This window comes from Microcaecilia unicolor, chromosome 14 (genome assembly GCF_901765095.1).
Source record: "Microcaecilia unicolor chromosome 14, aMicUni1.1, whole genome shotgun sequence".
In the NCBI taxonomy this organism is placed as follows: domain Eukaryota; kingdom Metazoa; phylum Chordata; class Amphibia; order Gymnophiona; family Siphonopidae; genus Microcaecilia; species Microcaecilia unicolor.
The window spans coordinates 50,511,944-50,539,080 of record NC_044044.1 but is presented as its reverse complement, the minus strand read 5'-3'; the positions used below and the strand labels follow the sequence as shown (position 1 = coordinate 50,539,080).

General features: G+C 44.5%; 1 protein-coding gene across 4 annotated transcripts in view; it reads left to right on the top strand.

Moving 5' to 3' along the window:
• ARHGAP30 (Rho GTPase activating protein 30) overlaps positions 1–22,978 on the top strand; it is an 89,977-nt gene extending 66,999 nt beyond the window's left edge. For 2 of the 4 annotated variants that reach the window (XM_030187968.1, XM_030187971.1), the window contains exons 7-12: positions 1,459–1,636; positions 3,376–3,476; positions 4,905–4,982; positions 12,459–12,965; positions 16,594–16,865; positions 21,120–22,978. In XM_030187968.1, the coding sequence (XP_030043828.1) occupies positions 1,459–1,636; positions 3,376–3,476; positions 4,905–4,982; positions 12,459–12,965; positions 16,594–16,865; positions 21,120–22,769 (2,786 nt within the window). In that variant the 3' untranslated portion in view covers positions 22,770–22,978. The remainder of the gene's footprint in view (positions 1–1,458; positions 1,637–3,375; positions 3,477–4,904; positions 4,983–12,458; positions 12,966–16,593; positions 16,866–21,119) is intronic. The other 2 variants (XM_030187969.1, XM_030187970.1) reach the window with 2 other exon arrangements.
• The last annotated feature ends 4,159 nt before the right edge of the window (positions 22,979–27,137 follow it).

The window sequence follows — 27,137 nt, the reverse complement described above, 5'->3', positions numbered from 1 at the left end:
CAATGTTTGGTGACTTTATAGAATTAGGGGGAATATGCAGACAGTATACAATGGGGGGGGGGGGGGACATTATATTACTAACCTCTGCAGGGCCTCTGAGAGAGGGGGGGCAAAATTCCCCGGACCTCTAAAGGGAGCCCGGCAGTGGGCACCAGGGTCTCTCTCTCTCCTGCTCCTCACGGGACCCAGGTGATTGTCTCCTGAGAGTAGCAGGAGGGAGAAAACTCTGGCGCCGGGCCCCCCTTGGAGGCTGGAGGATCTGGAGGAACAGCATGCAACGACCTGAGAGAAAAAGCAGCAGCAGGGGAAGGCCATGCAGCAGAAGGAAGAAGAGCAGTGCCGGAGGACAAACTCTTCTGCTGGTGCGCCCTTGGGATCCCTGCCAGCCAAGTTACTTAACAGTTATGGTGGGCGGACGGCAGCAGCGATTGGGGATGGTGGTGCTGCGGCAGCAACAGCGATAGGGGGGTGCTGGGGTGGCGGCGGCAGCAGTGGTGATCAGGGGGGGGCACCGGGGCAGCGACAGCAGCGATGATGATCCTGAGGGGGCAGTGGCGATGACAATCCTGGGGGGGGGCAGCGGCGGCCTTGCCCCAGGCCTGGCTCAGTTTCTTGGCGGCCCTGTACCTCTATAAGAATAAGCTCATATCAATGCTTCACAAACAGAACTGTGAAGAGTTGGAAATTTCCTTCCCTGGTTTCATTGCTGGAGATGACCATAAGGAATCTGCTTCCCCTCCTCCCAATAGACTACAATGATATCTCTAGGTTCCAAGGAGGTGTGATTTGGGCGGGGCTTGGATGGAACTAAAATCTGCACATGTATGTCCACATATATCAAATAAAGGTGGTGTGGAATCACAAAACAATCAAAAAATTTCCAGAAAAATCCACTAATTGAAAAATGACTATGTTTAAAGGAAAATGGCCTCAAAGAGCTCCAAGATCAGAAACAATCTTCACGGAGCTTAAACAGGCCTAACGGTCTTCTTATCATCAATGGCCAAAAAACCTTGTAGTGCCACAGATCTAGGTCTTTTTCTAGTATCTATGGTCAAAAGTTATTCTAAGTGATGTTGTGGACGTAGATCACTGCTAAATCACAATCACACTTGTCGAACGCTGCACTGGAGAGCTGTGCGTGTGTCCCATTTTTGACCCTAGACCCTGAAGAAGTGGCTGGCCATCATTGGCTCGGAGCGAGAAGTGAAGGACCACACAGCTTAAAGCAGCAATCCATTGAGCACCACCTCAACTACATGCTGAAATTCTGATAGTTTCTTTTGACATTGGAAGTGAGATAGACGGTAGCAGCAACTCTTTTCCATTGCCTAGTATTAAAAGTTGTGTGTTTTCTTTGGGTAATCATAGTAAGAATGGGGGGGGGGGGGGGGGCGTTACAAGAGGCCGCACATCTTGTCTGCTGTTAAAACAATATTTTTTTTCCTTTGGATACAGGAACTAAGAACGAGAGTTACAGGAAATCGCTCCACTTGGCTGGCATGCCACCAACTATTGGCCAAGATGACATCTACTTCCATAGCCTGTCCATCAATGTGCCAAGCATACTGAACCAAGGAGATGGCCCTCCCCAGATCCGTCCTTACCACACCATCATTGATATCGCTGAAAACAAGTAATGTCTGCTATTACTTCCACTTTATTTTGTGCCTGAAAATTTGTTAAGTGGTAATAATATGTTCAGGTACCTACTGCACCTGAATGTAACTCACCTTGAACTTCTAAGAAAAGTGTGAGATAATCCAAATCCCTTTCCACCCCAAACCCTGTATCAGCACTTGATTAATCTTCCAAAAATCCACACTAAGTAGGAAATGTGTGAGGGATGTATGCTAGACCAGGGATCTGCAATGTATTTTAAGCAGCATGCAAGTAAAAACACAATATTTACTTGTAAGATGTTGGAGTTCCAGACCAATAAACTGGTACAAAGGAGGGGCGCAGAGAAGGTCTCTCTCTCATGAGTTTCACTGCCTGTCTCACACCCCTTGCTGCCTGGCTCCTTATGCTTCTCTGTCTCACAGCTTTTGCTTTTCCCTGTGTGTTTCATCATTGCCCAGTCTGAATCTCCCTCTTGGCCTGGAAGCGAGGAGGCAGACTCCTAAAAGTCAGATGTCCCTTCAAGAAACTTTATTGGCCTGATGGTTTGTACATGTGTTGCCAAAGTAACAGTACAAAGGGGTAATTTTGGCTAGCCTATATATAGAAGCATAAGTTGTGAGTCCTTTTACCACAAGCACTATGGCAGTTAATTTTCAAACTATAGGGAAACTTAACTATCCTAAAGTCTGAGTGCTAAAATTGCCCATGTATGCTACACCAGATATTTGTGCCAATCGAGTACAAGGAGTAAACAGTAGAAAAGATTTTGAAAATACTAAATATCCATGTTTATTTCTCTTCTAAACATACTTCTATAAATACCTTTGTTTTAAGCCCAGGTATATTCTTAGCCAAGCAGGGGAGGGAAACTTTCAATCAGGCCAGTTTACCTCTACAAATCACTATATGGACAAGTAAACTTCTTTGAGAATTACACTCTCCAAGAAAATGTTATAAAGCATTTTCTGCATCCCATCATAATACAGGTTTCCAAGCAAAGTGCAGGATGTTCCTGTTGAGGTCAGGGATATATATGTGCAGGGGTGTGCTGCTCTGCAGTTGGAAGGGCCAGGGGTGGCCGGGGGTGGGGGAGCAACACTTGCCTCTCTCGCCTCCCTCCCTTCATGCGGGCACTCTAGGCATACCTTTGCTGGCAGCCAATAAATGGACTGCCACCACTGCTTGGCACATGCTCGAGAAGTCCCAGCCTGCTGCCCAGAGCTGGAAACAAGGAGCGGGGAGCAGCAGTAGTCTATTTACTTGGCTGGCAGGGCTCAGCATCCCCACCAGCAAAGTAAAAGAGAATTCAGCAGGGGGCCCAAGCCCACATTTTGGGAGCCATTTGTTAAAGTAGCCATGGAGGACCCTACTTTAACAACCAGCTCCCAAAATTCTTAAAAACTTAACAACCGGCTATTGTGAGCCTGTGAGAGCCTGCTCCAGCACACCACTGTATATGTGTCTAAATATTATAGATGTTACATGCACCTCCTCTGCCATCAACAGTTTTCATGAAAGCTAACCTGCTTTGGGGGTATCCCCCGGCCAGATATGCAAATAGCCATTAACATGGAACTAGTACAAACATCAGAGGGAAGCATTCTGGGCCTGTGGACCTGCATGTTGCGAACAGATTCTGTACGGAGCTGGAGGGCCTGCGGAATCATAAGGCAATAAAACAGAGGGGAACCGATTTCTGGCCAAAACTCTGACAAGGCAAGGATTTCTAAACTTTGGTTTCATTGTTCACAGAAGAAAGGGCTCCTTAAAAGCCAAGAAATGGAGATCCATCTTCAATCTGGGACGCTCTGGCAACGATTCCAAACGCAAGTCTGCCAAGATGGATGAGAAAGGTAATGGACTCTGACCTCTGCTTCCATATTTCCTTAATCCAGCTCCTGCTGTTACTACAATATAAGTTGTCTATGTCAATGTATACCTGTTGCCTTCATAAAGGTTGCAAATTAATTAGTCAATTATCTATATAGGTTTGTGCCTTCAAGAGTAGACTGAGACAGTCCTGATTTTACACTGATTGCTTTTATGAAATTATCGTCCCACACTTTCCAGGCTCTGCATTTCCAAATTCCTCTTGTGCAATTTCCCAGGTTTTTTTTTCAGTTTTTTTTTTTTAATTTTTTTATTACATTTGTACCCCGCGCTTTCCCACTCATGGCAGGCTCAATGCGGCAGGCAATGGAGGGTTAAGTGACTTGCCCAGAGTCACAAGGAGCTGCCTGTGCCGGGAATCGAACTCAGTTCCTCAGTTCCCCAGGACCAAAGTCCACCACCCTAACCACTAGGCCACTCCTCCACTGTTGCTACTATTTGAGATTCTACATGGAATGTTGCTATTCCACTAGAAGTCGGCCCCCAAAGTCCACCACCCTAACCACTAGGCCACTCCTCCACTGTTGCTACTATTTGAGATTCTACATGGAATGTTGCTATTCCACTAGAAGTCGGCCCTTGCAGATCAGCAATGTGGCCGCACAGGCTTCTGCTTCTGTGAGTCTGACGTCCTGCACATACGTGCAGGACGTCAGACTCACAGAAACAGAAGCCTGCGCAGCCTTCTACATGGAATGTTGCTAGTGGAATAGCAACATTCCATGTAGAATCTCCAATAGTATCTATTTTATTTTTGTTACATTTGTACCCCGCGCTTTCCCACTCATGGCAGGCTCAATGCGGCTTACATGGGGTAATGGAGGGTTAAGTGACTTACCCAGAGTCACAAGGAGCTGCCTGTGCCGGGAATCAAACTAAGTTCCTCAGTTCCCCAGGACCAAAGTCCACCACCCTAACCACTAGGCCACTCCTCCACTGTTGGTGCTATTTGAGATTCTACATGGAATGTTGCTATTCCACTAGAAGTCGGCCCTTGCAGATCACCAATGTGGCCACGCAGGCTTCTACATAGAATGTTGCTAGTGGAATAGCAACATTCCATGTAGAATCTCCGATAGTAGCAACATTCCATGTAGAATCTCCAATAGTATCTATTTTATTTTTGTTACATTTGTACCCTGCGCTTTCCCACTCATGGCAGGCTCAATGCGGCTTACATGGGGCAATGGAGGGTTAAGTGACTTGCCCAGAGTCACAAGGAGCTGCCTGTGCCTAAAGTGGGAATCGAACTCAGTTCCTCAGTTCCCCAGGACCAAAGTCCACCACCCTAACCACTAGGCCACTCCTCCACTCCAGTAGACTGTTCACCTGCCCAAAAATACCCGGATTCTTTTGACCTGTTTATGTGTCTCTATATTTTTCATTTGCAGAAGATAAATCCAGTAAAATGAACCTGAGGCCTGCTAAAAGCATGGATTCTTTGAGTTCCATGCCCTATGCAAATGAAGGTAAGCCAACCAATGTAGCAAAGCCATCTGGAGAATGTTATACTATCATCAAAAAAACTATTCAGAAGATCAAAAACAAAACAAAACATATAACAATTTAAAAAAGCAAAAATGAAAAATATGTAAGGTAAAATAATAAAACGTATTTTGAATTTTCCTAGATTATACATAGTAACATAGTAGATGACGGCAGAAAAAGACCTGCACGGTCCATCTAGTCTGCCCACGATAAACTCGTATGTGTATACCTTACCTTGATTTGTACCTGTCTTTTCAGGGCACAGACCGTATAAGTCTGTCCAGCAGTATTTCCCGCCTCCCAACCACCAGTCCCGCCTCCCATCACTGGCTCCGGCACAGACCCCGTATAAGTCTGCCCTCCCCCATCCTAGCCTCTCAACCACCAACCCCTCTTCCCCCCGCCACCCAATTTCAGCTAAGCTTCTGTGGATCCATTCCTTCTGCACAGGATTCCTTTATGCCTATCCCACGCATGTTTGAATTCCGTTACCGTTTTCATGTCCACCACCTCCCGCGGGAGGGCATTCCAAGCGTTCACCACCCTCTCCATGAAGAAATACTTCCTGACATCCTTCCTGAGTCTGCCCCCCTTCAATCTCATTTCATGACCTCTCGTTCTACCGGCTTTCCATCTCCGGAAAAGATTTGTTTGCGGATTAATACCCTTCAAATATTTGAACGTCTGTATCATATCACCCCTGTTCCTCCTTTCCTCCAGAGTATACATGTTCAGATCAGCAAGTCTCTCTTCATACGTCTTGGAACGCAATTCCCATACCATCCTCGTAGCTTTTCTTTGCACTAGGTATATAGTATATATAGTATATAGATTGGTGGGGATATCCCCAAAAGAAATGTTTGTAAGATTTTTGAAGGAGAATTTGAATTTTCCACAGGAAGCTGTTCCTCCATTAAATAAAATTTACTATATACCTAGTACAATGAAGAAGGCAGAAGGAGAAAAATCAAGTGATTTACAAAATATCACAGCTATTTTGGAGCAATCTATGGATGATGGAATTGAAAGAGGAACGTTGATAGTTTCATTTGTGTTCCAACAGGATATAAATGCAATAATGAGACTATATTTTAAATCAACCAACCGTATTTTTGTGGGCCAAAAAATTTGGCTTTATCCCGATGTGACTAAGTCAACACAGGAAAAAAAGGAAGATATTTCTCTGTATGAGGTCAAAAGTAATAGACTTAGGAGGATCCTTCCTCTTGGCTTACCCGTGCAAATGTCTCATAAGGTTAAATCAGACAAAATATGTTTTTTATGTTCCAGATCAGCTCAAATCCTTTTTAGAAGTAGAACATCGTTAGAGTTAAAAGCAAGTTGAGAGTAACAACACCATAATTCTATTGAAATTCTTTATATTTTGAATTTGTAAAACTTCACTAATTCTTGCCCCCCTCAATAATGTTGAGGTCTAAGGAAGCCAATGTAATGAAGTTTGTGGAGTAAGAATGGTTCTGTATAAATGATTTTTGCTTTAATGGCTGTATTTAGCTTGACAGTACGTTATATCTGTTTAAGTGTATAAAATCAATAAAAAAAATTATGAGTTATAAGGTAAGATAATAGGTGAAAATGGTGCTCAGAAATAAGTGATAATGCAAAAGGCACTGGCATCATCGTACACCAAATCACATGACAAAGTTCAATAATAATCAACCAAATGTTCAAAAAAGAGCAAAATAACATAACTTATCTGCAGTTGATGACTTGAATCTTCATGAAATTATGCATACGAAAGAGTGGGTGTCAAGAAGGGGGATGCACGTTCTCCAAATTCAAAAGAATTTATAAGTATTTTAAAAACATACATTCGTAAGTCCGTCTTCAGAAATATGGAACAAAACAGTTCAATTTTCATATAAATTAGGAGCTGAAAGAGGCCACTATAAAGCATGGGTACTAATTTAGGACATAATTTTATTAACTAGTTGCTAAGAAGAGGTGTTGTGAGAGGACGTCCAGAGCAGGACAGAACTTCAAACTTGTTATTTGCTGGGAAATTGCTTTTAAACTTGGGGAAAGGTAGACTTCGAGTTATATGGGTAATCTCAGTGTCTTTATTTTTAAGTTACTCTGCTTATTTAGCAAAGGCAGTTTAAGGAATAGGGTTTTTTTTTGTTGTTGTTGTTCTTTCTTTAGCATTTAAAGTCCCTAGTACAGTTTTATATGCTGGTAGTTAAGGTACCATTCTAGAGTTTACCATAGCATCAGTGTAGAGCAAAGCTGAAAGCCACATTTCTGTTGGTGTAAATGGAGGAGTGTCGTTTTAGGGAATGGGAAATGGGACTTGATATACTGCAACTACATTCAAAGCGGTTTACATATATTCAGGTACTTGTTTTGTAACAGGGGCAATGGAGGGTGAAGGGACTTGCCCAGAGTCACAATCGAACTCAGTTCCCCAGGATCAAAGTCTGCTGCACTAACCACTAGGCTACTCCTCCACTAGCAACTTTCCATGTAGAAGCCTGCCCTTACAGATCAGCAACGCGGCCGCGCAGGCTTCTGTTTCTGTGAGTCTGACGTCCTGCACGTCAGACTCACAGAAACAGAAGCCTGCGCAGCCTTCTACATGGAATGTTGCTAGTGGAATAGCAACATTCTATGTAGAATCTCCAATAGTAGCAACATTCCATGTAGAATCTCCAATAGTAGCAACATTCCATGTAGAGTCTCCAATAGTAGCAACATTCCATGTAGAATCTCCAATAGTAGCAACATTCCATGTAGAAGTCGGCCCTTGCAGATCACCAATGTGGCCGCGCAGGCTTCTGCTTCTGTGAGTCTGACGTCCTGCACGTACGTGCAGGACGTCAGACTCACAGAAACAGAAGCCTGCGCAGCCTTCTACATGGAATGTTGCTAGTGGAATAGCAACATTCCATGTAGAATCTCCAATAGTATCTATTTTATTTTTGTTACATTTGTACCCTGCGCTTTCCCACTCATGGCAGGCTCAATGCGGCTTACATGGGGCAATGGAGGGTTAAGTGACTTGCCCAGAGTCACAAGGAGCTGCAGTGGGAATCAAACTCAGCTCCCCAGGATCAAAGTCCACTGCACTAACCACTAGGCTACTCCTCCACTCATTCCACCAATAAGAGTCAACCTCATCAGTGATGTCACAATGGCTTGATTACCTGATACTTGGCTCTCAATTCTGATATTGTGATGTCATAAGGGAAAGGGGGGAAGGGAAATGGGACTTGATATACCACCTTTCGGAGATTTTTGCAACTACATTCAAAGCGGTTTACATATATTCAGGTACTTATTTTGTACCAGGGGCAATGGAGGGTGAAGTGACTTGCCCAGAGTCAGAAGGAGCTGCAGTGGGAATCGAACTCAGTTCCCCAGGATCAAAGTCCACTGCACTAGCCACTAGGCTACTCCTCCACTCGGAGGAGTAGCTAGGATATCAACTAAGCGTATTCTATATACCACAACTAAATCTAGGCACCGCTTATAGAATACGCTTAGGTGGAAATGTTTTCTGCATGGATTTTCTGGGCACCAAATATAGAATCTGGCCCTTAATCCTTAGAACCTGCAGCCATACTCAGGACCAGTCCCTGGGCTGCTTTAGAGAGATGAGTTGAGTAATAGTACTACTACTACTACTTAACATTTCTAAAGCGCTACTAGGGTTACGCAGCGCTGTACAATTTAACATAGAAGGACAGTCCCTGCTCAAAGAGCTTACAATCTAAAGGACACGTGAGCAGTCAGTCTGATAGGGGCAGTCAAATTGGGGCAGTCTGGATTTCCTGAAAGAGTTAGGTGCCGAACGCAGCATTGAAGAGGTGGGCTTTAAGCAGAGACTTGAAGATGGGCAGGGAGGGGGCTTGGTGTAAGGGCTCGGGAAGGTTGTTCCAAGCATAGGGTGAGGCGAGGCAGAATGAGTGGAGCCTGGAGTTGGCGGTGATGGAGAAGGGTAATGAGAGGAGGGATTTGTCCTGTGAACGGAGGTTTCGGGCGGGAACGTAAGGGGACCTTGAAGGTCCATGCAAGCTGGAAGGGTGAAGGAGTGAAGACAGGCAGTGACAGAAGATGTGAATTAAGGGGACCTGCAGAGGGACTGCCACCATAAGGAATGGAATAGGGGAGTAGGACCATCTATTGCTAGAGATGCAGATGGTTGGCAGATTACTGGTAATTATATTGCCAACTTGAAATGTTCTGCCAGCCTCTGGTTTCTCTTAATTAACAGCTGGTTTGCATCCCTTCCCTGGCCCCAGTGCTTTAACATCTGTCCAAAGTTTACCATTCTCAGTCTGGAGACTTGGCAGGTCTGCAGCTCCCCTTGACTTTGGGCCATGTACATTAATGGGGTTTCTGAGGCCACACAGCTCCCTGCTTTAGTTGTCATGCCACCGGCGTTATGGAGAGTGCAGTTTGATGCTTTGGAATCAGCAATTCCAGTAACAATTTCTATCCCAGCATTATACGGGTCCTTTGAATTTTGAAGGTTTCCATTCTGGAAAACCATTCTAATGCTTGTGGGAAATACTGGCACTGCCATTTTCCTAACACAAAAAACATATGGAGATGTTTTAGCCAAAATAACTCCCCCTCAAACAGAAACCAGAAGACTATCCCAAAAAGTTGAATCATGCTTGTATAAGAAATATCTGTGGAAAAACAAGTTAACACACACAAAAAAACTAGAATTAAGAACACATTAGTGCAACAAGTGAACTATTTGCTCCCACTTTGTATCCAAAGGAATCACAGAAACCTGGAATATAATATAAGTACATAAGTAATGCCATACTGGGAAAAGACCAAGGGTCCATCGAGCCCAGCATCTTGTCCATGACAGCGGCCAATCCAGGCCAAGGGCACCTGGCAAGCTTCCCAAATGTACAAACATTCTATACATGTTATTCCTGGAATTTTGGATTTTTCCAAGTCCGTTTAGTAGCGGTTTATGGACTTGTCCTTTAGGAAACCGTCCAACCCCTTTTTAAACTCTGCTAAGCTAACCGCCTTCACCACTTTCTCCGGCAACGAATTCCAGAGTTTAATTACGCGTTGGTTGAAGAAACTTTTTCTCCGATTTGTTTGAAATTTACTACACTGTAGTTTCATCGCATGCCCCCTAGTCCTAGTATTTTTGGAAAGCGTGAACAGACGCTTCACATCCACCTGTTCCACTCCACTCATTATTTTATATACCTCTATCATGTCTCCCCTCAGCCGTCTCTTTTCCAAGCTGAATAGCCCTAGCCTCCTTAGTCTTTCTTCATAGTAAAATCCATTCTGGCTCTGCCCATTTTCCCTTTCTATCACAATACCACATATCCTTCAACTTTACCCCTAGCTTCCAAACTGTAAAGGACCCTCTGCTGATCCCAAGAAGTGTTTCACTCCCTCTATAGGAACAGGCTGTTCATGTCCTCGTTGGTCACCTTTCTCCAAACTCAAGGCTTGGCTCCTTATTCTCGATCCTGTTTGCTGAAAAGTACTGATTCTTGTGTATTGTTGATATCGTTCAGGTATTTAAGCTCTCAGTCTATAAAGTGAGGGCCTAGAATACTAGCACAATGCATTAATGTTACATATTTGTGCGTAAGTACCACTTTGCACCCTACTAGCATTCTGTAATCTCAACACGCAGAGAACGCAACTGCATTTAGGTGGGCACAATTACGCCTACCATAGACATGGGGTAAGTGGACATGCCTCAATATTGGCACATAAATGCTTACGCTAGTATTCTATAATGGAATCGGGGCGCTCATTGAAGAATTCATGCTTAGGTCCAGATTCTATATATGGCGCCTAAAAAATCCAAGTGATAAAAAAAAACCCCGCCTAGGCATCAAACATATAAACGGCAAGTGACCGACTCACCTGCAAATGCACAGTAGAGACTTCCCTCTCCGTCCCGCCCTCGCGTCAAGACGTGATGACGTCAGAGGGCGGAACAGAGAGGGAAACGGAGTCGGAGTCACTGTCGGACGCTGCCGCCTGGAAACAAACATCGCGCGCACCAACCTCCCCCCCATCCCCGCCGCCGCTCCCACCCTCCTCCGCATCGGGCCCCCTGCACTGACCTGACAGCGCCTCTCACCTCTGTGTGGAAGCGCTGCAGGCATCAGCACAGCGATCTGCTGCTGCCTGCAGCACTTTCACACGGAGGTGAGAGGCGCCGTCAGGTCAGTGCAGGGGGCCTGGCACGGAGGGGGGAGGGAGCGCCGGTGAGGAGGGTAGCTGGAAATCTCGCCCGTTTTTACAGGCTTAATGGCTAGTATTCTATAAAGTACACCTAAATGTTATAGAATAGGCTTAAATTTCTGCATGGTACATAGAATACGCCGAGTGCCTTTCTATGCCAAATTCAGTCGCGTCCATTTAGGCCACCTTTTACTTGGCGTAAATGCAAGTGTGCAGACTTAGGCACAGAGGGGCATATTCTATAATGCATGCATACATTTTGGAACCCCATGAAGCACCCAGTTCCTCACCTACAGCCATGCCTCTTTTTAACTGCGTCCATTAGAATTTTATTTATTTATTTGTTACATTTGTATCCCACATTTTCCCACCTATTTGCAGGCTCAATGTGGCTTACATAGTACCGGAGAGGCTTTGAAGTCTCCGGTGAACAAATACAAGGTAATGTTGTGAGAGGATAGAGTTCATGTAGCACTGTCACATTAAGGAGTCGTACAACGGAAGAGTTGAGTAATGTCCATTACGTACTTGAGTTTTGTTGTGTAGTTTAAGTTGGGTCGGTAGGGTATGCCTTTTGGAACAGGTTAGTCTTTAGTGATTTCCAGAAGTTTAGGTAGTTCTACGTCGTTTTAGGTGCAGTGTTAGCGAGTTAAGCACGTAAATTCTAATTATTGCCAATTAGTGCTTGTTAAGACCTGTTATCAATGTTGATTAGTGTGTTGTTATAGAATATGCTTAGAACTTGGCGCAGAACTCTAGGCGTGATATATAGAATCCGGGGTTAATGCCTAGCATTTTTGCACCTAATGTCTGATGCACTTTATAGATTTGCCTTCCTTTCTTGTAAGCCAGGGGTTTTCAACCCACTCCTTGGGCCACACCCAGCAAGTCATGTTTTCAGGATATTCACAATGAATATGCATGAGATAAATGCGCATGCACTATCCCCACTGTATGCGAACTTACCTCATGCATATTCATTGTGGATATCCTGAAAACCGACTGACTAGGTGTGTTCCAAGAACTGGATTCAGAACCGCTGCTCAATGTATTTAGGCCCTTAATTCTCACCGGTAAGGCTTCTGTTGCAGACTACGCCATTTCTAAAACCTTCTTCTGGATTGATTCTAACCTCTTTAAATCCTTCTGGAGATTCTGCATCTAGAACTAGACATGAGATAAGGTCTCATTGCAGCTTTTAATAAATCAGTTTGGCACAAAATGTATTATTTTTCTTTGCATTATAAATTCAGATCACAGCAATCTGATGAAGAAACGGCCACCGAACAATCAAGTCCCGTTCCGGCATGGAAGCATTGGTCCTTGCACCCAGCCTGAAGATAGCCAGAACCTTATGGAGTCAGATGAGTATCCCCAGGAAAAAAGCAAAGGGGAGGAGAGTCAAAACCTCTCCGAATTTGAGACAGAGAGTACCACCAAGTCAGAGCCCACCACCCCTAAAGCAGGACGTGCTTCATTGGTGGGGACGCCACAGGGCCGTTCACCGAAGGCAGCAAGGAACCGAGCAGAGAAATGTGCTGGGGTCCATATCTCTGGGCCCTTTTCAGTCACTGTCCCCTTTCATATTACCTCCAATCTTACTTTGTCCCGCCTGACACGAGGACTGGAATGTCCAGCCCTGAATTACTCCATCATAGATCGCACTGAGTTGGAGAACTCCTCATCACAAGAAGATGACTCATCTAACCAGAAGGAAGTCAGAGAACCCCAGGAAAATGCCAAGACAGAAGATAATGCTGGTGAGTTTTGAGGATATATGGTTTATGTGATCATTCACAATACTAACCATTGGTGTAATTGCAAGGGACTAAATTTTAGATGCCCCGATACTGGGTTGCATTAGTATTCTATAATAGAATTCAGGTGCCCAGATGTTGTTATAGAATACTATTGGTCTCATTTTCGAAAGAGAAGGATGCCCATCTTTCGACATAAATCAGAAGATGGACGTCCTTCTCCCAGGGTCGTCCAAATCGGTATAATCGAAAGCCGATTTTGGACGTCCCCAACTGCTTTCTGTCGCAGGGATGACCAAAGTTCAAGGGGGCATGTCGGAGGCATAGTGAAGGCGGGACTTGGGCGTGTCTAACACTTGGACGTCCTTGACCCATAGTCGAAAGAAACAAGGACGTCCAGGGCCGCCAAGGGGGGGGGGGGGGGGCAGGGGGAACAAAATTCCCCAGGCCTGGGCCTCCAAGGGGGACCCGGTGCCGCAGTCCCACCCGCCTGCCCTCGGCTCCGTTGTCGACCATCTGCCACTGGCCCGGGCCCCCTGCATTGAAATCACAGCACCTCTCACCTCTGTGTGAAAGCGCTGCAGGCAGCAGCAGATCACCTCCCTGTGTCCCGCCCTCGTCTGATGTAACTTCTGTGAGGGCGGGACACAGGGAGAGGCCCGAAGGGAGGCGATCTGCTGCTGCCTGCAGCGCTTTCACATGGAAGTGAGAGGCGCTGTGATCTCAATGCAGGGGGGCTGGCCTGGTGGCGGGTGCAGGGGGGCGGCGGCCTCGGGGGGGGGAGTGCCGGCGGCAGTAGTGACCTCGGGGCGGGGCCCCGTGGGCGGCCTTGACCTGGGCCCAGCCCAGTCTCTCGCCGGCCGTGAGGACATCCCTGACGAACACTTGGATGACATTACCTGGTCGTGTTTTTCTTACGACCAAGGCACAAAAAGGTGCCCAAAATGACCAGATGACCTCCCCTTACTCCCCCAGTGGTCACTAAACCCCTCCCACCCTTAAAAAATATCTTTCAAAATATTGATTGCCAGCCTCAGATGTCATACTCAGCACCATCACAGCAGTATGCAGGTTCCTGGAGCAGGTTTAGTGGGTGCAGTGCACTTCAGGCAGGCGGACCCAGGCCCATACCCCTCCTACTTGTTAAGTTTGTGAAGGAAACAGCGAGCCCTCCAAAACCCACCAGAAACCCACTGTACCCACATCTAGGTGCCCCCCTTCACCCGTAAGGGCTATGGTAGTGGTGTACAGTTATGGGTACTGGGTTTTGGGGGCTCAGCTCACAAGGTAAGGGAGCGATGTACCTGGGAGGAATTTTTGAAGTCCACTGCAGTGCCCCCTAGGGTGCCCAGTTGGTGTCCTGGCTTGCATTTGGTCGTTTCTGAGATGGACATCCTTGGTTTCGAAAATCACTGAAAATCAGAAACATCCATGTCTAGGGATGACCATCTCTAAGGACGACTAAATTTCAGGATTTGGACGTCCCTGACCGTATTATCGAAACGAAAGATGGACGTCCATCTTGTTTCGAAAATACGGGTTTCCCCACCCCTGGATTGGGATGTTTGTGAGGGCATCCAAATCGAAAATACCCCTCCACGAATGTCAGCATCTTCGTGTGCACTATAGAAATAATGTATGGGTAGAGGTAGAAATAATCACACAAAATACACTGTAAATACAATCCTCAATCAGATTGAAATCTGCATTAGATATCCGCTAACGTAATAATAATTGTGGGTGGAAAAAGCCTCAAAGAGCTCCAGGGTAAAGCCTTCAGAACTAAAAACTCTTCATTACTGGCAAAAACCCACTCCACATACGTAAGTGAAACAGTCCATATATGCAATGAAAATTTACAACTTTCTAAATAATATGGACATAATCAAAGTGCACTTACCTCCTCTACCTTAAACAGAAAAGTCCCCCAAACGACATTAGCCAGCGTTTTGCACTGCTGTCTCAAAGTTGGGACTTCTGCAAAGAAAAAAAGAGGGAAAGGGACTTATACACCGCCTTTCTGTTGTTTTTCCAACTACATTCAAAGCAGTTTACATATTATATACAGGTACTTATTTTGTACCAGGGGCAATGGAGGGTTAAGTGACTTGCCCAGAGTCACAAGGAGCTGCAGTGGGAATTGAACTCAGTTCCGCAGGATCAAAGTCCACTGCACTAACCACTAGGCTACTCCTCCACTAGCAACATTCTGTGTAGAAGCTGCCCTTGCAGATCAGCAACGTGGCCGCGCAGGCTTCTGTTTCTGTGAGTCTGATGTCCTGCACGTACGTGCAGGACATCAGACTCACAGAAACAGAAGCCTGCGCGGCCACGTTGCTGATCTGCAAGGGCAGGCTTCTACATGGAATGTTGCTAGTGGAATAGCAACATTAACATTCCATGTAGAAATAGGCTGGGATTCTGGAATCTTGTTATTCTTTGGGGTTCTACATGGAATGTTGCTACTCTTTGAGATTGTGCATGGAAACTTGTTAATGGGATTTTTGCTTTTATGTGGTTTTTGCAACTACATTCAAAGCGGTTTACATATATTCAGGTACTTATTTTGTACCAGGGGCAATGGAGGGTTAAGTGACTTGCCCAGAGTCACAAGGAGCTGCAGTGGGAATCGAACCCAGTTCCCCAGGATCAGAGTCCACTGCACTAACCACTAGGCTACTCCTCCATAACAATGAAAAATAGCAAATATCCACAGACTTCTGGTTTCAAAATGCTAGAAAATTTTAGCTGTTGGAATAATAGCATGAAAAACAAACATCAATGGCCACTTCATAAAATATTTGTGATGTCAGACACCACCAAAAAAAAAAAACAAGCCATCCTAGAAAAAATGGGACCATTCTATCTTCACATTGGAATCAAAAGGTTCCATGGAATTAAGCTTATAAATCCAGCATTGTTCCTGCTGTTTTTGCCAGTGATGAAGAGTTTTTAGCTCTGAAGGGTTTACCCTGGAGCTGAGGCTTTTTCCACCCACTATTATTATTACAGTAGTAGATGTCTAATGCAGATTTCAGTCTGATAGAGGATTATATCTGTAGTATATTTTGTGTGGGCATGCCCACTTATGCCATTTCAATATTAGGCACAAACGTACATGCCTAGCATGTATCATACAGTATTCTCTAAGTTAGGTGTGTAAATGTTGGTCCAGCCCGTGCACCTTTCCTGTGAATGCTCCCATCCATTTATGTCAGGATTGTCCAACCTTGACCCTCAAGAGCCGCAACACAGGAAGTGACATCAGATAAGGGGGCGTAGGATGAAGGTGAACGGACGCAGACTCAGAAGTAACCCAAGAAAATACTTCTTCACGGAAAGGGTGGTGAATTCATGGAACAGCTTTCCTGGTGGAAGCGGTGGAGATGAAAGCACATAGGATCTCTAAGGAAGAGGAATGGATAGTAGATGGAATGGATGAGCAGACTAGATAGGCCATGTGGTCTTTATCTGCCTTCATGTTTCTATGTTTACTGAAGGATGCCTTACTGCATCAGAAACGTTTACCAAAGGAGTCACTACAACCATTTTGGTTCCACGTGGAGTAGAAAGGAGACAGAATGCTGTTCCTCTCCACTAATTCTTTACCTCTTTCTATTTTAATTTACAGAGGAAAAGAAAGAAGTACCTGAGAGCAGCAGGAACTTACGTCTTTCCATGGAGGTCCAGGACTCTTTTTCCTTCCTAGATAGCCAAGATGGTTACCTGGAGACCAGTTTGCCCGAGCTGTGTGGTAATGGCCCAGCAGACGTGGGCGATCTCACTACTCTGGAACAGAAAATGCCACAATATGTCGAAGACTCCATGGGATGCTTCCTAACAACCAGCGACATGCTGGAGGAGGACATAAGGAGTGGGTTCATGAATACATTTACTATGCAGGCAAGTATGGCGATCATTGCATGAAAATGGTAATGGAATTCAAACACACGCAGCATAAATTTTTTTTTTTTATTATTACATTTGTACCCTGCACTTTCCCACTCATGGCAGGCTCAATGCGGCAGGCAATGGAGGGTTAAGTGACTTGCCCAGAGTCACAAGGCGCTGCCTGTGCCGGGAATTGAACTCAGTTTCTCAGTTCCCCAGGACCAAAGTCCACCACCCTAACCACTAGGCCACTCCTCCACTGTTGCTACTATTTAAGATTCTACATGGAATGTTGCTATTCCACTAGCAACATTCCATGTAGAAGTCGGCCCTTGCAGATCACCAATGTGGCCGCGCAGGCTTCTGCTTCTGTGCAGGACATCAGACTCACAGAAACAGAAGCCTGCGCAGCCTTCTACATGGAATGTTGCTATTCCACTAGCAACATTCCATGTAGAATTTCCAATAGTAGCAACATTCCATGTAGAATCTCAAAGAGTAGCAACATTCCATGTAGAAGTCGGCCCTTGCAGATCACCAATGTGGCCGCGCAGGCTTCTGCTTCTGTGAGTCTGACGTCCTGCACGTACGTGCAGGACGTCAGACTCACAGAAACAGAAGCCTGCGCAGCCTTCTACATGGAATGTTGCTAGTGGAATAGCAACATTCCATGTAGAATCTCCAATAGTAGCAACATTCCATGTAGAATCTCCAATAGTATCTATTTTATTTTTTTTACATTTGTACCCTGCGCTTTCCCACTCATGGCAGGCTCAATGCAGCTTACATGGGGCAACGGAGGGTTAAGTGACTTGCCCAGAGTCACAAGGAGCTGCCTGTGCCTGAAGTGGGAATCGAACTCAGTTCCTCAGTTCCCCAGGACCAAAGTCCACCACCCTAACCACTAGGCCACTCCTCCACACAAGGAATCCTGTTTAGAAGGAATGGATCCACGGAATCTTAGCGGAGATTAGGTAATTGGGAAGTGAAACCGGTGCTGGACTGACTTCTACGGTCTACGCCCTGATCGTGACTGAGTAGATATGGATGGGCTGGAGTGTAAATTTTAAGGGGTTTCAACATTAGCTTCAGAAAATACAAGAACAGTGCTTGGCAGACTTCTACGGTCTGTGCCTTGAGAATGGAAAGGACAAATCAAACTCGGCTATATATATAAAGTATCACATACCATGTAAAATGAGTTTATCTTGTTGGGCAGACTGGATGGATTGTACAGGTCTTTATCTGCTGTCATTTACTATGTTACTATTTTACTTAGTTGGTTAGCAGACTGAAAGTCGCTGCTCACTGGCTAAGTAGGCGCTCCGTCCACACTCCGCCTTGGCCCACCCTTAAACTAACCGGTTAGGAGATGGTTGATTAGCAGCTATATTCAGCAGTACTAACCTGTTAAGTGCCGCTGAATAATGTGTGCAGGGTCGCTCAGTAGGGTTTAACCGGTCAGAGAGGGAGTATGATGTATCTGCTCAGGAAGGCTATAGTCCACAGTCTGATATTGAAACTGCTTGCCCTGGGATTGGTAGCATGGAATGTTGCTACTATCTGGGTTTCTGTCAGGTATTTGTGACATGGATTGGCCACTGTTGGAAGCAGGAGACTGGGCTAGATGGACCATTGGTCTGACCCAGTATGGCTATTCTTATGTTCTTACATATGGGGCCAGATTCTATACATGGTCCTTGAAAACTCCACGCGAAATAAATGTCTGCCTAAGCGTATTCTGTAAGCGGTGCCTATATTTAGGCACGGTATATAGAATACACTTAGTTGATACCACAGCACTTAAAATAATGCACATCCACTTACTCCATGGGAAACATTGATGTAGGCACAAGGGGGCATATTCTATAATAATGCACATAAATATTGGAATGCCCTTTTTGGCTGCGTGCACTAGAATTTAGGCACAGAGCATTACAGAATACGCTTAGCGAGTTGTATGTGTAAATTCTAATGCTTGCCAATTAGTGCTCATTATTGCTTAAGTGCTGTTATCAACATTGATTAGCTTGTTAAGCCAATTAAGTTATGCACGTTGTTATAGAATAGTTAAGCTCTGGAACTCACTCCTGGATGATGTGGTAACAGTGGTTAGCGTATCTTAGCGGAGATTGGGTGGCAACACCAGTAATTGGGAAGCAAAACCAGTGCTGGGCAGACCTCTACGGTCTACACCCTGATCGTAACTGAATAGATGGGGGTGGGCTGGAGTGTAAATTATAAGGGGCTTCGATTTTAGCGTCAGAACTTTTAGTACAAGAACAGTGCTGGGCAGACTTCTAAGATCTGTGCCCTGAGAATGGAAAGGACAAATCAAACTCGGGTATACGTATAAAATATCACATACCATGTAAAATTAGTTTATCTTGTTGGGCAGACTGGATGGACCGTTCAGGTCTTTACCTACCGTCATTTACTATGTTACTATGGGTTAAAAGTAGGTTTGAACAAGTTCCTGGAGGAAAAGTCCATAGTCTGCTATTGAGATGGACTTGGGAGAAGCCACTGCTTGTCCCAGGATTGGTAGCATGGAATGTTGCTACTAATTGGGTTTCTGCAAGGTAATCGTGACCTGGATTGGCCACTGTTGGAAGCAGGATACTGGGCCAGATGGGCCATTGGTCTGACCCAGTATGGCTATTTTGAAGTTTTTGCACAGATTAAGTACACACATAAATTAGCATACTTTATAATGTATGTCTATACCTGCAAATTCCGCCTGCATTCCACACAAACGTCATCCCTGTGCATACCTTTGGCAAAATATGCACTATCCTATTAATGCATGTACTTTCATAATAGACCATGTACATGTGTATGTGGCCACATATACGCAAAAATGTCTTTATAAAATTACCCCTGTACTGTGCAGGCTCCAAAGACCAAGGTGAGGCCGTCCTCAGTTTATGACTTAAACTTACTGGTACATTTAATCTTAGCCAGAAGAAGACTAAGAAATCATCTTGGTCTGATTGTTAAGAACATAAGAATAGCCATACTGGGGCAGACCAATGGTCTATTTACCCGGTATCCTGCTTCGAACAGTGGCCAATGCAGATCCAAGTACCCAGCAGAATCCCAAATAGTAGCAAGATTCCACCCAGTTTCATTTCAGTCCCACCCTGTGGCGACACACATCCTTGATGTAGCTGGCGGGGATCCTCGGGCTCCGCCAGCTTAAAAGTTCTTTCTGCCTAGAGTTCCCCATATAGTCTTAACCCCGCAGCAGTCAGCAGTGTATTTCCACCTGCTAACGCTGGCACTGCCCCCCACCCCTTGCGCATTCTCAGTTCAATTCGCACCACCGTGCATGCATGCATGGGGATGTTAATTGAACTGAGCATGGGGGGGGGGGGGGGGGGGCAGTGCCATTGTTGGTGACTGGTGCAGGGATGAGACTTCTCGGGCCTCAGGGGACTCCAGAAGATTCTTAAACTGGCAGGGCCTGGAGATCCCCTCCAGCTAAGGTATTTAACTTTAAGTGGAGTAGGGGGTGGACAAAGAGGAAATGCATAGGTCATACCCACCCAGTCCACCCCCAGGCCTACCCGAAAATTAAGGTCTGGCTATGCTACTGCAGTATGGTAATAATATTTTTACCTACAAGCACTGGTCTTCTAAGTGAGACGAAATTTGTCCCCTTAAATTAATTTCACAAGGATTTCTCAGAAGCCCCTTCCTGCACACCACTGAATAAAGTCCACATGAGTTAAGGGAGGTGGATGGATACTCTCTTTTGTGATTCATTGCCCTCAAAGAGTGTCTGAATGCAACCATTGGCCTATCAGGTGACTGTTTCCCCAGTGTACAAGGTACTCTTACAAAGATAAGAGCACTGAACTGCGCAAGAAAAAAAAATCCACCACTACAGATGGATCATATTTCAATCTAAGATTAGAACTCTCTGTTAAGAGATTGTCTATGCTGACTGTACGTTTGAGGATTGCCTCTTATCATACAAGAAAGTTAATTCTTGCAACTTGGTTAATGTTCCTACTGTTCAGTGTTTTAACTCATATACCCTGTATATGCAGGGCAGAAGCCACCACTGAAAGAAAGACTGACAAACAGAATTCTGTAGAACAGACAGCCAATCCATAACTGTTAGTTTATCAAAAGTTAAAACTAATAAATAACACAATCAGAATGAAAGGAAACCAAAAGTGAAAATGTTTTCTTGTATTGTGCTTTGCATTCCATTCTGAACTGGTTGAAATTGTTTTCTTTTTCACTCTGAACTGGCAGATGGAGGAATTCTCAGTGGAGCCACCTCCAGATGACCTGTCTTCTGACGATGATGGTGACCAGATGTACTATATGGCCACTGGATGCTGCAGCATTGAGGAACTCAGCAGGGAAGCTGAGGAAAACTCAGAAGATGTGTTTCTAAGCGCTTTCGATGATCTCAGTCCGTTAGCCAGGGATGCTCAGATTCCTCAAGAGCTCTCAGGAGACCACATTTTGGATGTTTCCAAAAAAACAGCTGATGTGCATCTCAGGACAATGTCTGAAGGGGTTGAACCTGCTACAGATGGTCCCTTGACATCCACAGAAGCTGCTGAGATGCATCTGCCATCGCCTTGTGAAAATTCAACAGAAATGGAACAATGCCATCTAGTTGACCCTCGTGCTCATCTCGACCAGCTTGAGAAACTACTAAAGAACATGCGTGAGGACACTGTGATTGACTCCCCTCCAGTTAACCAGAAAGCACAGGAAGTGATGTCTGTAGATGAAGGTGCTCCAGATATCGAAACACACTGCCTGTTCAGTGCAGAATATCCCAAACAATATGGATCTGAAAAGTCTGTTCTGTGCACAAGTGATCCAATTATAGCAAACCAAAGGGAAATTCAAAATACAGAAACAAGAGGTCACCCTAACGAAGAAAATGTTTATCCAGAACAACCTACAGCATTGCTTAACCAATCTGAAGAGGACCAGGCCACTGCTCCTTCTTGTGTTTCTTTTGTCGAAGCTGATTTTGTCAGTCTGACAGGGAACCAAGGAGGAGCTACATTTCTAGATCAAGAGAAATGGATCACAGATGATAAAGACACATCCCATCCATTGAACACAGAAGATGTGTGGTCACTTGATGCTCCAGTTGACACCGCCGTATATGAATTGGGGAAACTAGAACCAACAGGATTTCCCCAAACACCTGAAAGCAAGTCACACTCTAGAGTTTATCCTGATGGAAGTGTTTCCATGAAAATAGCTTCCACTGTTGCCAGAATACAGCAAGTGAAATCTGTGCCAGTTGTACCCCCTAAGCCCCAGTTTGCCAAGCTCCCTCCTGCACTAAAGAGTAAAATTCACGTGGGACCAGCTTCCGTAGGTAACAAAGAGACTGGACTGAGCCCTAGTGGCAAGCACAACAAGCCAGAAAAGAGTTACAGTGTGGATATTAGTGATAGTCCAGCACCCTCCCTCCAGAAACAGCGTCAGTCCAGTTGGCGCAATGGTGGAAGCATGTCTTTCGATGCAGCCGTGGCTCTTGCTAAAGAGAGGCAATCATCACAGCATCCAGTTAGAAGGATGCAGACCTATTGTGCTGGCGATTCACATGAAACGCACGGACTCTCCGAGACAGATAAGTCCCTGCATATTCCCAAACTTGTGTTCCAGCCAGGAGGACACAGATCAGGAAGGCCTCTTAGTTGCATAAATTGTCCATCTTCTCTTGAATACCCAGCACTAGGGATGCACTTTTCCCATGAAGCACCAGGTGACTTGGCTTTGGAATGTGAACAAAATACAAGTCAGGACTCACTGGCCTGCGCACAAGAACTTCCTATAAGAAACAGGTTTAGTATGCCAAAATTAGGCCAAAAATCAGACATGGAAGACACACTGACTAGCATCCACCAACAGCGGCGGTCACTGGTGTAGCTTTCTAAGTAAGATATTGTTCAGCTACAGATGGAGTCATGTCAGGAAACCTAAGTACTGCTTTGTCATTGTGGCTTAAATGAGCATACCAAATGTTGGATGGTGTCTTACCATATTTTGCCATATTTTCATGAGGAAATGACATAACCATTTTGGATTCAGATTTCATGTTTATTTTCTGAAGCACAATAAAGTGTGGATTGACATAGTCTTGTCTGGCTTTGGACTGATTTCTACCTCCTTTATAAAGAATTTGTGTTTTCTAGAAGACACAAAGTAAAATTTGCAGGTAAAAGACACTTGTCCACAGGGTTACAAGAATCAGAGTGAAGGAGGCCTACAAAAGGGTGGTACTTACAGATGTAACGGGCAGAGTTGTGAAGTCAGTACACCAAACCTTCAACTCCGACTCCTCTATTTTTAAACTGTCCGACTCCAACTCCTACTGATATTAGGCTTTAAATTTGTTGTTCTATCTATCTATCTATCTATCTATCTATCTATCTATCTATCTATCTATCTATCTATCTATCTATCTATCTATCTATCTATCTATCTATCTATATGTATGTATAAGTATAAAATGATAAATTTACTATATGTTATGTTGTAAGCATTTATTTTGAAGCTGGAGTCAGAGTTGGTACATTTTTGCCGACTGACTCCGACTGCACCCAAAATTGCTTCCAACTCTATGGCCCTGGCGATAGACCACTATTCATAACCTGTTTTGGACTGCTGCTGGGCCGTACAAGGAAAGGGACACAGGGAGTAGGGCTAGCAATGGGGCCTCTTTGGAGGATGCAGCCACAGTCTAGTAGCCACATAAGAGTACAAGAGAGTTTATATTCCTACAACCACAGTAGCAACTGCAGCGGGATGGAGCTAGCTAAACTAAAAGTAGACAAAGTGATGGGGCCTGATGGGATACATCCGAGGGTGCTCAAGGAACTTGGATAGGTTTCGGCGGCTCTGCTGTCTGACATCTTCAATGCTTCCTGAGGCGGACGGCGGGGGAGGGTTGGTGGCGGGAGGGGGGTTCAAGAGGGTCGTCGGCAGGGGGCCAGGGCTGAATCTACGGGGGCCCAGGCCCCACGTAGTTATGCCACTGCCTCTGGCATCACTCCTCCCAAAAGACCCTGTGGAAATCTGAGGGCTTCTGTCACCTGAATTTTCCCAGCTTGAATTGCACTATTGCTGTTCTCCCAGTCTGGCCATGGGATCTTGCTCCGCCCCCTCTCTGACGTCCCCCACAGGGCGCCTAGTGGTGTGTCACTGCTCGGCACACCGCCTAAGGCACAAGCCGAAGGCGCGCTTCTTAGAGCAACAACTGGTGCAGAGATTGGGAAGCTGCTTTTGTCCTGATTATAGGTTTTACATTTCACTTTTTTTAACAAATGCTTTTTAAAATGTTTTGGTTTAGATTATTTTATTCAGCCTGTTTAGGGTTAGGACTTTTGGGTGGAGAGAGCTCTACTACAGTCATTAGTAATAAGCCACTTGGACTACTGTAACGCTTTGTACACAGGCTGTAAAGAACAGACCATCAAAAAACTCCAAACAGCCCAGAACACTGCAGCCAGACTCATTTTTGGAACACCTAAATACGAAAGTGCGAAACCCCTAAGAGAGAAACTAAACTGGCTCCCGCTCAAGGAACGAATTGAGTTCAAGATCTGCACAACTGTACACAAAATCATTCACGCAGACGCCCCACTCTATATGTTAAACCTAGTGGACTTACCGCCCAGAAATGCCAAAAGATCGGCCCGCAAATTCCTCAATCTGAACTTCCCCAGCTGTAAAGGAATGAAATACAAACAGGCTTATGCTACTACCTTTGCGTACAAAAGCACACAGTCTTGGAATGCACTACCCATGGCCCTGAAAACCATGACCAATCTAACCAACTTTCGCAAAGCTTTGAAAACACATCTCTTCAACAAAGCCTACAAAAGTCACCCTCAATGAAACAAATCATTCCTTAAACCACCCAAGTACACCAAAAAACACCTCTCACACGACCTTACCTAACACCTTTCCATCTAAATCCTCTTTCACCTTTGCTTATGATCGACTGTTTTTTAAATCATGTAACGACGTTATCATATCTATACTCTGTAAGCCACATTGAGCCTGCAAAAAGGTGGGAAAATGTGGGGTACAAATACAATAAATAAATAAATACTAATTTAGTGGTCTTAAATTCATCTTTAACAACAATAGAGAGCAACTAACAAAGACCTAGTAAGCATCACTGTATACCACACTCTAACAATCAACAATTCAATAGATTTCCTTTCTCATCCTCAGTTTATACCAGAGGTTATAATTGGTAATAGGCATAAAAGGAAAAGTAGTCTTAATTCTAGAAAACACAGAAACTTAATTAAGATACATGTTGAGAAAACAGTATCTACTTATCAGGATTTCGCTGTTACAGAATGTCTATATTTTAACACATGTTCCATTTGCAACAAGTTAGATTTGATAGAGGAATTACTAATAGAGCTCTAGCCAGGAATTGTTTTTATTACTGAACCTTGGTTACCTGATCTAACTATGTTTTTAACAATATGTCCTGTAGGATACAAGATGATACATACACAGGGTAAGGGGGTGGGTTAGCCCTTATTTATAAGGATTTTTATAATTTTAAATTGGTAGACCAAATATTCCAAATCACTCCTCATTGATTTTTCAGTCACTTTTTGGATACTGGGAATAAATTAACCATTGGATATGTTCTCTTATATAGGCCACCAGGTAACTGGAATTTAATTCAACCCAAGTTGGTTGAAGTTATAAGCCATTATGCTATTCTGTTTGATAAGATCATTGCACTTGGAGGAAGCTCGTAATCCAGTAGTTAGTCAATTTCTGTTCTTTTTAACTTTCTTAAATTTAGAATTAGGCCTAATTACAATAACAGACAAAAAAGGCCATTCACTCGATTTTAGAGCTTAGTCTGCAACTTGGGAGGCAGAACCTTTAGTGAACAATATTACTTGGGAACCATTAATATGGTCTGATCATTACCTATTAGATTTATTTCTAAAGGTTTTGGGAACAAAATCGTCTTTTCCTTTGGATTCTAAAACAAACAGCTTTTACAAGGGTTAAATACCCAGAAAGTGATTATTTCTGGAAAGAAGTCTTTTCAAGCTTTAATTTTGTTGTTCAAGATGCTCAAATTATGGCAGAGACATGGAGGTCAACTGTTTCATCTGTTATTAATACACTAGCTCCGTTGCATGAAAAGAAACTTAAGGGGTCTTTTACTAAGCCGTGGTAGTGTTTTCATCAGCTGGCAGTAAATGCCGAGACGCCCATCCTATATAATAAAACGCAACTCCAACATTCTGAAGCTGACTGCATGGCTGAGGCATTCCTGCTCTCTGTATCCATCTCCTGAATTGACATCACATACTTCCGGGTTCGTCACAAGCAGAAGTGACCAACCACACGAGGTTTCTCGGCTTCAGAATGTTGGAGGTGCATTCTATTAAATAGGATTGGTCAGTTCCTTGAAGCACAGCCAGAGCTCAGCGTCCTGCACTGTAACACTCAGACACCAGAGAGAGGGGGGGGGGAGGGGGGCCTGACACCAGAGAGAGGGAGGGAGGGGAACCTGACACCAGAGAGGGGGGAGGAGGTATCTCTGTCACACACACACTCTCTCTCTCTCTCTCTCTCTCTCACAGTCAATGTCTTTCTCTCTCTCACTCTCACACACTGTCTCTCACACTCTATCACATTCACTCTCTATGTGTCACACAGTCACTCACACACTCTCTTGGTCTCATACACTCAGTCTCACAGAGAGTCTGTGTCTCACACACACTATCTGTGTGAAACACACTCTCTCTCACACACAGTCACTCTCACATACACTCTCTCAAACATACACACTCCGAGGAAAACCTTGCTAGCGCCCGTTTCATCTGTGTCAGAAACGGGCCTTTTTTACTAGTAGGAATATAATAGGCATCTCAGCATTTACCACCAGCTGATTTAAAAATGCTACGTGGCTTAGCAAAAGACCCCCTTAGTAAGAAAGCAGCAAAACCTTGGTTTACTGATGAATTATTAGGTATGAAGAGGAAGTGTAGATCCGTAGAATGTAAATGGAGGAAGATGAAAGAGGAAAACTTGTACCTAAACTGGAGGGAGGCTATCAGTTTATATAAGAAGGCAATTAAAGATGCAAAAATCTCTATTATGATGTAAAGATACAAAAAGCAAACAACTCTTCAAAGATCTTGTTTATCAGGATTTAACTTGTACAAACAGTCTGCTTATAGCACCTGAAAGAATACAACCTTTGGCAGATAAGTTGGCATTATACTTTCAGACTAAAGTAAATAA